The following is a 12,090-nucleotide window of genomic DNA, read 5'->3' as shown; positions in this document are numbered from 1 at the left end:
TGTGTGTGTGTGTGTGTGTGTGTGTGTGTGTGTGTGTGTGTGTGTGTTGGGATGGGAGGATGTTACCGAGCATTTGGAAGAGCAAGCTTAGCCAGGTGGGCGCAGGAGGACTTGAATGCCAGGCTGAAGGGTCCAATTTGGCCTGATAAGAAACAGGGATCCCAGCCAGGCCCTGAGGCTGGACGTGCTGCAGAGGCTGTGGCTCCCTAGAAGAGAGCCCGGGATGGGTGAAGTGGGAGGCACCAGCACCCAGGGAGGTTGGCAGTTGCCAGGGACAGAAAGAGCCCTGAACTACAAGTCATGGCTGGGCTTCCAGTCCTAGCTCCACCTGTGGACTAGCTGGGACCTTGGGCAAGTCACTCCACCTCTTCCCCACCTTCCCTGGCTATCAGGGCTGAATGCAATAATGCATGAGAAACTTAGAGACTATGCAGGGGGCTGTACACACGTGACCCATTCGTCTTACTGCTCTTCAGGTACGTGTTGGAGGTGGGGCAAGGAGATGCTTTGGGAACTCCCTGGTCCTAGCAGCTCTTTTCAATCTAGGAAGGCTTCCTAGCAGGGGATTAGAGTGGAGAGTGCCCAGTGAGTGATGGCATCACATTATTGACCTCTGAGAACCCACCTCTACTGAGAGCAGGAGGAAGCATGAGAGAAGGCCTTCTGCCTTTTTCCTATGCAGCCCAGAAAGGACAAGAGACTTAGCCCATCCAGCAGACGAGAGGTGCTGGAGGGGCCCAAGGAATTTCTGTTCTCCAAGATCTGGGTGTGCCATTGACCTGCCCCCAGCCTAGACCAAGCAGGCCAGTCAGCTGAGAGCCACAGGAAGTGGGGAGAGAGCAGTGTTGCTGAGCTCAGTGAAAGTGAACCCCCATTGATCCTCAGGGCTGGAGGGGGCCTACAGGGAGGAGAAACAGAGGGAGAAAGGGGCATGGAAATGAAGGTCCAAGCCCTCCCTTCCTGCAGGGCTCCCCCTCTGCCTTCAGGATTCTTCCTCCTTAACGTCTACCCCTGGAAGACCACACTGAAGGCAACAGTGCTGTGTTCCTGCTGGTTAACTCCATGTTCTCGGTGAGAACCACTGGAACAGTAGAGCTGGCTGAAAAATGAAAAGGAAGGACTTTTTCGAGTTGCTGAGTGTGCAGTGGAAAAGAACTTCCATGCTCCCCTGGTGGAAGAAACTTGGACAAGGGCTCAGGGAGGGAGATGATGTGAGTAGGAGGGGCTGAAGACTGAGTAGCAGGAAAGGGGGTTCAGAAAGTGGATGACAACTTGGTAAGGGAGATGGGATTCAGGGAGGAGAAAGGGGGCTCCAAAGAGAGGCTAGAGACTCAGTGACAGGGATGGGAGGCTCAGATACCAGGACTCCCAGGTCAAGCTTGCTTAAACACTGTCCTTTTTTCTTTTTTTACATAAATTATTTATATTTTTCTTCTTTTTAAAAATATATCCTTGCAGTAATAGGTAACAATGATTAAACACTTATTAAGTTCCTCCTTTTTGACATATTAGACGTGCAAAGCAAGATAAATACTAAATAGTTAAAAAAAAATTTTTTTTTGAGATCAAGTCTTGCTCCAACACCCAGGCTGGAATGCAGTGGTGTGATCTTGGCTCACTGCAACCTCTGCCTCCTGGGTTCAAGCCATCCTCTGCCTCAGCCTCTCGAGTAGCTGAGAATACAGGTGTGTACCACCATGTGGCTAATTTTTGTATTTTTTGTAGAGACAGGATTTTACCATGTTGGCCAGGCTGGTCTCGAACTCCTGGCCTCAAGTGATCTACCAGCCTTGGCCTCCCAAATTGCTAGGATCATAGGTGTGCGCCACCATGCCCAGCTGATAATCAAAAGAAAAAAAGTACATATTCAAGCTCCAAAAGCAAGAATGGGGAATTGTGTAAGGGCATAAATGAGAGGTGGCAAGCAGGAATAGAAGGTGTATTTCTGAGGAGGGGTTGGAGGGTGGGAAGTATAGTTGCCAACCTCACCAATGGCAGGGGCAACAGTAGGCTTTCTCTCTGCTTAAAGCTGGGTCTGGGAAAGTGCTGCCTGCCATGAACAGGATTAAAATCTCTGTCTACTGCTGCCTGGCCCCTGACTTTAAGCAGAGAGAGGACTCATATGAGTGTGATACCTCAGCCTGTCCACATGGGTTGTGGCTCAGGATCTGATATCCAGACCATGCAAAAATCTCAAACCAAGACACTTTTATAAGAGCTGCTTTGAGGGTGGTGCACGTCCACGTGGCTTAGGCACATACAACCGAGAAATCTTCCCTCAGGGTGGTCTCCATATCCCAGGCCACGGTCAGGAAAATGTGCTGAAAATAATGTCGAGGATAAGTTCCATAATAGATTAGAAGCACCATATCTTGAGAGATATACCTCTCATGGGAGAATTTATACATAAAGACCTAGAGATAATGGAGCAATCTGAAAGGAAATTTAATACAGTTAAAATCATCAAAAAGATAAAGGAAGAAGTAGCATCTACAAAACAAGAATAGAAAGTTATCAAATAGAAACGTGTAGCAGAAATGAACAGATATAGAAATTTTAGAAATGAAAACTAAAGTCACTAACGTTTTTTAAAAAGTCAATAAATAGGTTATTAAATGTATCTGAAGAGAATTCATGAATTAGAAGCTAGAATTGAGGAAATCCTTCAGACTGAAGCACAGAATAAAGAGATTAAACAGATGAAAGAAAAGAGACATAGAAGATTGAATGAGAAACTCTAGCATATGCATTAATGGTTTCAAAAAGAGATACCGCAAAGGGCGACTAAACTTGCCAAAAATAATCCATGCATTTCTAGATTTAAAAGGTCCACAGACTACCTAGTAAGATATCTTAGAAAACAGAACTCTAACTAGATACCTTGTAGTCAAAGTGTAGAATATCAAGAATAAACAGAAATTCTAACAGCCACTAGAGAGAAAAGATGGCTTATCTACAAAGGTCCAATAATTGAGTTGACAGTAAACTTCTCATCAGCAACAGCAGATGCCAAGAGACAATGGAATTGTATCTTCAGAGTGCTGAGGGCAAATAATTGTGAACCTAGAATTCCATACCTTGCCAAACTGTCACTTAAATTTCAAAATCAAGACATTTGACACACACAAGATCTTAGAAAGCTTCTGTTCCACAGACCTTCCCAGAAAGAGAGAGGAACAGGAGATTGGGGGAGGAGCTGGGAGTTCACAGAGATGATGGGCACAGCGCAGGGCCAGGACTCTAAGGAGGGGGTGGTGGGGCTGGAGGCTCAGGCACTGGAGGGAGGCCGGACTGTTTCAGACCTCTCCTCAGCACCAGCCAGACTCAGGAGCCCAGCCCAGCCTGGCCCAGCTCAGGTTCTTCCCTACTGATTGCCAGCCTTACTGTCCTTCTGTCCCCTCTTCCTGAGCCATGGCAGTAGAACAGCATCCAGGCTGAGGAAGACACCAGCAGCCTGGCTCTGGAGGGGAGGTCAGATGCCACCTCACTGAGGCCTATAGATGGCTAGAGCTGAGGGACAAAGGCTAGGTCCCTACCCAGGAGTTGGTGGGAAGGGGAGTTCATTCTTTATAGGAAAATAATCACAAATGGAGGGACAAAACCCATGCGGGCTAGGCCAGCTGGGACAGGAGGCTTCTAGGAGTATCTGGCTCCAGCAAACCAGCTGGTGCCCTTGGGTAATATCTTAACATTTTTGAGCCCCAGTTTCTTGTTTATAAAATAGGGAGAATGCCTACCTAACAAGGATATGAAGCTGAAATGAGAATCTGTGAGTACCAAGCTTTAGGCGTATTTTCTTTGCTTTTTTTTTTTGAGACAGGGTCTCACTGTGTTGCCCAAGCTGGAGTGCCGTGACACAATCTTGGCTTACTGCAACCTCTGCTTCCTGGGCTCAAGCGATCCTCCCTCCTCAGTCTCCCAAGTAGCTGAGATTACAGTCATGTGCCACCACGCCCAGCTAATTTTTGTATTTTTTGTAGAGATGTGGTTTCACCATGTTCCCCAGGCTGGTCCCAAACTCCTGGCTTCAAGTGATCCTCCCACCTCAGTCTCCCAAAGTTCTAGGATTACAGGCATGAGCCACCACACCTGGCCTTAGACATATTTTCCTAGACAGAAATTTCTTGAAATGATAATCTCCACTGAACACTCCTGCCTGGCATATTATCAGAGCTCAATAAAAAATTGTTAACGAGAAAAAATGTCATGGTTAGAGCAGATGAGCAGAGGTGGGAATGTGTGCAGTGTCAAGGATGGATTTGTGTTCACACTCACTCATCAGTAACTGTTACCCTCTTGGTGCCAGGCTCTGGACTGCACTCTGGAGGTGCAGAGATGACCCTAGCCTGAAGGACTACCTGTGAGGAAGACAGCCCAAACCAGAAAACACCAACAGAGGGACAGGGCATTTCTTCAGAGGCTAACCTGGTCTTATGTTTGTCTCTCTCCCCCGTTCCCAACTCAACTCCCACCCTCAACCCAATCTTCAATATAAGTCCCATGGTAGCAGAGAAGTCAGACTTGTCTTAAGCTGTATTCACAATGTTTAAAACAAAGTCTGACACACAGAAGGTGCCAAAGAAACATCTGCTGAGTGACTGGAGATGAGCTCTAATAATAGAGGTTGTAGAAGTTCAAATGGGAGCACTGAAGAGGTCTTTGTTGACTCTGGCCCAGGAATTAGAAGTTTTCTCAGCAAGGGCCATTTAAATTGGGCCTTGATGGATGTATAGGAGCTCAATAAGTGAAAAAGGAAGTAAAAGGGCATTTCAGGCATTGTAGCTAGCGTATTCTGAAAATGTGGAGGTAAGTTCAGAAATCAGTGAGTAATTGGGTGTGACAGGAGCATAGAGTACAGGAGGTGGTGGGAGAGAGGAGAGCGAAAAGAAACAAAGCTGGGGAGATAAGATGGATCTTGAACCAACTTGAGCTGTCAGAAAGTCCTTATTAAAATCTGACCACCTACCTTGAGGAAATACTCTGCAGAGGGTACAGTTTCCAGCCCTCACGGTTATCCTAGGGAGGGCCCTACCTTCAAAGGGTGAGAGGGTCTTATCAGGAAGGGGGTTAAAAAAGGGGACAGTCATACTCCCACTAGTTCCTAGAATTATCTCCAGTTGGGATGAGGACAGGGCACCTCCCAGAGACGCAGGTGAGGGCTGCATACTGCCCCCTTGTGGCTTCCGCAGACCTGCGCTGCAAGGAAGCCAGCCAGATCATCCACTCCTGATTCCAGGGGTCTCAATCTCCAAGGTCATCCTTGTGGAGAGTTATCCCAACCACCAGCTGTCCCCAGACTAGACCCAACTGCTTTATTTATTTCACGTAGACTCAGGGCTTGGCCAGTCAGTTCAGGCAGACTGAACAAAAGGAGATAGTTCACATTTCAATAGCCTGGTACTTTCTTACACATATACACGTCACCTTTGGCCAGAGAGCAACTGTGTATGCACAGGGGGTAAGGAGATCCGTGTTTTGGTTTCAATTCCACCCTTAATTCGTGGAGTGACCTTGGGCAAGTCACTGCACTTCACTAGCCCTCCCATGGCTCCATCTCTGACATGGGGATCATGATGCCTTTCTGTCTCCCCTGCAGGGTCACTGTGAAGGTCATCGGGAGGGAGGACGGATGCTGCAAGTACTAGGAAAAATGTTTAAAGAGTGCTCCGGATGTAAGGGGATCGTGCTGGGTATTAGATAGGGGCTCTCTTGGGCTGCACCAAAGGGTTTGTTTACACCAGGATGGGCCCTGCTGGCAGGGCAATTTAAAGAGAAAGTGTTCAGCAGGGAAGCTGCTTGCTAATCACAACTGATCGAAACATCTCTAAAACAAGAATAGAAGTCTATGGGGAAATGGGAACTCATTCATTGGCCTGAAACTCCAATCACACTTGGGTTTTTAGGAGTGAACCAAAGAACAAACAAGGTGAGACACAGGGCACCGGGAAATTTAAATTGTGGAGCTTCTGCCTTTTCTCCAAGCTCAGGGCCCCTCTGCACGTTCGCTTTCTCCCTCTTGCGTTCCCAGCATGCAGGGCTGGGCACACGGCTATCAGAGAAAACTTGCTGATTATATGATGTCTCACTAAGACCAAGTTCAGGACAGCTGGAAAGGCCAGAAGACCCCCTCCAGAAAAGAAGTCCAGAGCTAGAATGAAGACAACTAGATGAAGGAGGGACTGATTTGGGAGTCAGGAGCATGTGGGAGCCTATCCTGACGCACTGTTATGGGGTCAGACTTACTGACTTCTGATGGTGAACTGTCACCTGCTTTACTTTTCGGATACACAGTATCATATATCTAAAACCTTAAAGCTAAAAAAACTTACTTTTGAAAAAAAAAAAAAAGTTATTTTTCTTTTATAATGTGAATCCTTCATCTGGTCTTATCTCTTTTTGCTTTGGTGGCCAGGAAGCTCCGGGTCAAATAATTCTAACAACTACATAGGTTTTTATAACCATGATATTTGTGTTTTTGTTTTCTAGTAATCCTGATTTCCTACTCAATTATATATTTCCTAATTCTAATTTATCCTACTTTATTATTTCATTGTGTTGTTTTCATTGCAATTTTTTCTTATGGACTGAGAGGTAAGGTACAGTTAAGGAAATGAAATAGATGCTTGAGTATAAGCCACCATCATCAAGACAATATGCCAATCTAGAGGAAAGGGCAGAGCTGGCCAGACTTGAATCTAGGCAACGTATTTAAGCAGATCCCAGAGATCTGAGGAATCTCCTGGGAGAAGAAAGATCAGAGGGCAGTAGTTACCTGAAACTACTCGTTGAAACCCAATTCATGTCTTACAGTGGATATTTGGTGAGAAAATCATAAAAGCATCAGGCTCAGACTTGAAACCATCTAATATAAGCCTTTCCCCAATTTCCACCTCACCCATTGAGACAGTCCCAAAGACAAGGGAGTTGTCCATGGTTTTAGGGCAAATACCTACATTTCCTGGCACCCAGCTCACTGTTCTGCCATCAACAGCAGCTTATTCCAGTTGGAAGGATGACATGATGGGGGTAATAAAGATGGCTCATCTCTGGCCTCTGTGGCCAGTGAAGAAGTGGAATGCACTCTCTCTTCTCCCTGCTTCAATTAACAGGAAGCAGGTCTCGGCTGTAGAACTCCTGGCTGACACTGGGCCTGGGCTGCTCTCTGTGGCAGATGTCATGCCATAGCAGGTGATGGGTATGGCCATAGCAGGCAGTTGAATGCCAGCCTGTGCCAGGCAGGACTGGAAGGATTTACCCCAGGCTTTGTTTGATAGAGCCAGCTTTCTTCATGAGAAAGACCCTCAACCAAGCGGGACACAACTCAATCTGATACACGGGTGAGAATCTAGTAAGTCCAGCAGGCAGGCATCTCTGAGCAGCAAATATATTCCGATGAAGTTCACTTTTAAGACTGGCTGAGGTAGGCCAGGCACAGTGGCTCATGCCTATAATCCCAGTACTTCAGGAGGCTGAGGTGGGAGGATCACTTGAGCCCAGATCAAGACCAGCCAGGGCAATACAGTGAAACCCTGTCTCTATATATAAAATATAAAAAAATTAGCTGGGCATGGTGGCACCTGACTATAGTCCCAGCAAGGAGGCTAAGGTGGGAGGACTGCTTGAGCCCAGGAGATTGAGGCTGCAGTGAGCAGTGATCACACCACTGCACGCCAGCCTAGGCAACAGAGCAAGACAAAAAAAAAAAAAAAAAAAAAATCAGCTAAGGACTGCAGTTTGAATGAGACACACAGCATGAAGTTCACTTAGCTTTGAACATGCCCTTCTCACAAGGGTGGCCCTCTCTCCCAGATACCCAACCCGAGGGCAAATGAACCTTTCCAAGCAAAGTGGCCCCATGAATGCCCCCAGACACAGAAACCCAGACTCTCAATTATCTAAAATGAGATTTATTGCATTTCATGCAGTTTGAAATCCATGCAAAGGCGACTAGCACAGTTTTTAATGCATTTAAAAAATAAAGGGGAGGTGGGCAGCAAACGCACAAAGTCCTTAGTCTCCTGGGTCCCTGGAAGAAAAGAGTGTGGCAATGAACCCACTCATTCTCCATGGGGAATACATCTGTCTCTTAAATGCAAGGAATGTTTCCATGGCTTCTGGATGCAAATACACAGAGCTCTAGGGTAAGAGCAAGGGATGGGGAGAGGACCACTAGTGAAAAAGCAGCTACACACATTCACCTAATTCCATCTGAGGGTAGAACAGAACAACATGGCAAATCTTGGGGGCCGCAGCTGTTCCAAGAGTCAAGAAATACCATACACCCCTGGGAAGATTTGCTCCTAAAAACAAATGGCAGTAAGAAACAAAAAAAAAAAAAAAAAAAAAAAAAAGAAAAGCAAAAGGAGAAATATTTCTTCAACCACACTCTTCAAGAAAATGCCATAAATATGTTATTTAATATTTTAATTTCATAGCATTGGACACACAGCTCAACATATTGAAATATTGATTCCTTGGAGAAAAAAGTGGAAAAAAAGGAAACAAAAAAGATTGCATCTTTCAGTTGGAGAATCTCGGCCCCCAGGCATGGGGCGTAGTGCACCAGTGTCCTAGCCTGCAGGAGGCGCTGAGGTCGGCCGGGTCCTCTGGGGAGGGAGGCTGTGCCCATCGCCTGGGGCTGTATGGCAAAAATTGTGTTGGGTGTCCTTGGCCTTGCCAGCTTAGGCCCTCAGTCGCCGGTCACCTGGGGGGCCTGCCCGTCGGAGGGCTGGTTGGCTGACTGGATGAACATGGGCTGGGCGAGGTCCTGGCCTGCAGGCATGGTGACTTGCTGGATCTGGTAGAGCTGCTGCGAGGGGTGGAGAGGAGAGAGTGAGGTCACCCCTGGGAGAGGGGCATGCAGCTCCCTATGGGTCTCGAGCTGGTTGGGGGTCCCAGATACCTCAACCACCACCCACTGCAAGGCGTCAGAAGGAGGAGGGGATGTGGAGCTCTGCTGGGGTTGGGAGCAGCAGACACAGGAGGCACCAGCCCGGTGTGAGGGGGGGTGTGTGGTGGGCAGGGAAGAGGTGCAGGGAGTTGAATTTCCTGTGGCTTTCACTTCTCTGGGCTCTGCCTCTCCCGTTAGCTCAGAGACTCGAGCTTGCTGCACGCTGTTCCTCTGTGGCAAACACAAGCAATTCGAACCACTGTACCAGCAGCTTGGAAGTCAGCATTTCCCCATCTCTTGGTAATCCACACTGGCAGGAGCAGTAGGATTACCCCCTTCTCTCCTCCTTTTCTGAGAATATCTGGCTCAGGTAGAAGCTAAACTGAATTTGAATTTTCTCCATGGGCCCTGCTAAGGAGGTGGCCTGGTATTAAACACTTACTATAGTCAAGACCCTCCAAGGGTGGAGAAGATACTCACACAGCCACTTAGGAAGGTCAGGGCCAACTGACTAGGTTTCTCAGGCGCTCCCCCAAAGAAATCAAAGCCAAGACCTCATGGGACCCCTGGTATGTAAGCCTAGCATGTGGTGCTGGCAGAAGCCAGAGGTGGGTTCTGATGCCAGCTCTTCTCCCTTTTGAGCAGCAGAGGGCACAAGTTTGGGCATGTCATCCTATCATATCCTCAGTGGTCTCTGGGACTGTACTGTGAGGGGAAAGCAGAGGGAAAAGGGAAGATTCTCTCCTCGCATGGATTGAAAATTACTGAATTTCAGGCACGCGGAGAGCTCAAAAGGTCACACGTTCCCTGCGTCTCAACCGTCCACGCTATTAAAAAAGCATCATGGCTTAGGGGGGAAAAATCTAGTTCTAGAGAGGGAAACAGGAAACTTGTACTCTAGTCCTGGCTCTGCAATGAACCAGCTAAGGGAGCACAGACAAGGCACGTCTCATCTCCAGGGCTCAGTTTACTCATCTGTAAAATGGCAATTGGGGCTACATATCTAAGATTATTTTTAGTTCCCACTAAGTCTATAAAACCAAAGGACAGGTGCCCTGATTTAAATACTGTACTTGTTTTAACAATTTCTATCCACTGATTGTTAGTAGAGGACAGGAGAGTTGCCCTAACCATCCAAACCCAGATACTACCTGCTACCCTGCCCCCCAATTCCTTCCCTCTGCCCCTACCCAGGCTGGGTACCCTACCTGTCCATCTGTGAACTGGCTGAACTGCTGCTGTCCTTGCTGGACCTCTGTCTGTGTAATCTGTAAGAATCAAGAGGGCAGAGTTGACATATCAGCTACAGGGTCTGATCCACCAGCCCACCACCCAGAAGAGGGTCATGAATGAGACAATGCATATAAAGTGCCCAGCAGGTGCTCAATGAGTAGTAAGAAAGCAAAGGCCACTCCTAATCTCTAGCACTGATCTGATGGCTACCCCAAGAGTTGGCAGCACAAAGGGACACAGAGAATCTTGAAGCACATCATATACAGATCCCACACCCATCTCTCTAATGTCTGCCTATTCCCTCAACCACCTATCTCAAGGTCTGAGGCTCAAACAGAACACACAGCTTCTAGGTGCTACAGTTTGGGGCAGAAGTCCTCAGAGTCAGTCTTTCAGCCAGTGAAGGCGGAGTGCAAAGTGTTAGACAAAACGGTGAGTGGTCTCTTTCATTCTTGGAAGGTGGGCTCCAAACCAAACCCGTATCACCCAGATCATCTGACTGGAATATGAAACACCCTGGCGAGCAAGTGGCCTTGGCCCCAGCAGTCCTCATGGCAAACCTATGAAGTACTTTTTCCGAGAGAGGCACTGCGAGGCCCTCTGGGCCAAAAAGGAGGGGAGGAGGAGGGGGGAGAGTCAGGGAGTGGAACAAAGACAACAGTTATCACATGTACTTAAAATCTTACGTGTAGGCTGTAAATGGATTTTAGATAAATTTACTGACATGTAGATGCATGTATAATAATGACTGCTGGGAGCAGCTTGGTAAACTATCGGTAAACTAGAAAGAAGACTGTGGTGTGCACGCACGTGTTTCTATGAACATTCGACCTGCAGTGTCCTTTGTGTACCATTTCCTGGAATCATCACAGCCAGCCTGCAAGGCAAGGACTGTCCTCTGAAATGTCCTCACCACCGCCAAAAACAACCCCTGCAAGCCTACCCATGAGGCTACGAGGAACAAGAAAGGGAACAGGTAGAGAAGGCTTCATGATTATTTTTTACTATTGTTCCTTCTTATTTTGGGTCCCTTTCCTTCACACAGCCTAGAAGCTGCGTGAGGGCGGGACCCCATACAAAGTAAGTATTCCAGAAATGTCTGCAGAATAAACAAGTGAGCCTGAGACAAATGGAAAATACTCCTCATAGGTAAGAAGGTTAACTGCTCTGTGGACAGCAGGACTGCCATTCATATTAGCTGAGGTTTCATTTACCTTTAAATTTTATTTACATATTATTCATTCAGCTTCATTCAACAAACATTTACTGAGCACCTACTAAGTACTAGGTTGTCACAATTACAACCTGTTTTTATGGAGATTTTCACTGCCCTCAGCCACCTCTTTCTTGCTTCTCCCCATCCTCTCCCATTTTTTGGCTTTAGTTCTGTTCCCAAAACTGACTTTTTTCTTTTTTTTAGAGACGGAGTTTCACTATGTCGCCTAGGCTGGAGAGCAGTGGCACAATCTCGGCTCACTGCAACCTCCACCTCCTGGATTCAAGTGATTCTTGTGCCTCGGCCTCCTGAATAGTTGGGATTACAGGTATGTACCACCATGTCCACATAATTTTTGTATTTTTAGTAGAGATGGGGTTTCACCATGTTGGCCAGGCTGGTCTCAAACTCCCAACCTCAAGTGATCCACTCGCCTTGGCCTCCCAAAGTGCTGGGATTACAGGCGTAAGCTACCGTGCTCATCCCCAAACTGACTTCTGAGAAACCAAGAAGCTTCCTTCTCATTTCCTCCCACTCCCATGCCATTATGTTTTTTGGATCCCAGGGGAAGAATCTTACAAGGTTAAAACGAGGGGCCGGGGGAAGGGTATATCAGTTATGAAAAAGCCAACTCCTTAGGTAAGCCAGGGAGTGGGCACAGAAAGAGACCTTAATGATCCCAGAGACTATATGGAACTCAGAAGCCTTGCTTTTGGCTCATTCCTCCTATTTTCCCAAATGAGATCTTCGG

The 12,090-nt window shown here is 47.2% G+C and overlaps 1 protein-coding gene across 10 annotated transcripts in view; it reads right to left on the bottom strand.

The window, feature by feature from the left end:
- Positions 1 to 7,891: 7,891 nt before the first annotated feature.
- Positions 7,892 to 12,090, bottom strand: part of NFYC (nuclear transcription factor Y subunit gamma) — an 80,186-nt gene continuing 75,987 nt past the window's right edge. For 8 of the 10 annotated variants that reach the window (XM_032247115.1, XM_032247116.1, XM_032247118.1 and 5 more), the window contains exons 9-10: positions 10,099 to 10,158; positions 7,892 to 9,121 (exon numbers count right to left, since the gene is read on the bottom strand). In XM_032247115.1, the coding sequence (XP_032103006.1) occupies positions 8,690 to 9,121; positions 10,099 to 10,158 (492 nt within the window). In that variant the 3' untranslated portion in view covers positions 7,892 to 8,689. The remainder of the gene's footprint in view (positions 9,122 to 10,098; positions 10,159 to 12,090) is intronic. The other 2 variants (XM_032247124.1, XM_032247123.1) reach the window with 2 other exon arrangements.

The sequence above is a fragment of the Sapajus apella genome, unplaced genomic scaffold (genome assembly GCF_009761245.1).
Source record: "Sapajus apella isolate SASKATOON/1434 unplaced genomic scaffold, GSC_monkey_1.0 scaffold62, whole genome shotgun sequence".
Classification (NCBI taxonomy): Eukaryota; Metazoa; Chordata; class Mammalia; order Primates; family Cebidae; genus Sapajus; species Sapajus apella.
This window is presented reverse-complemented; position numbering and strand designations above follow the sequence as displayed.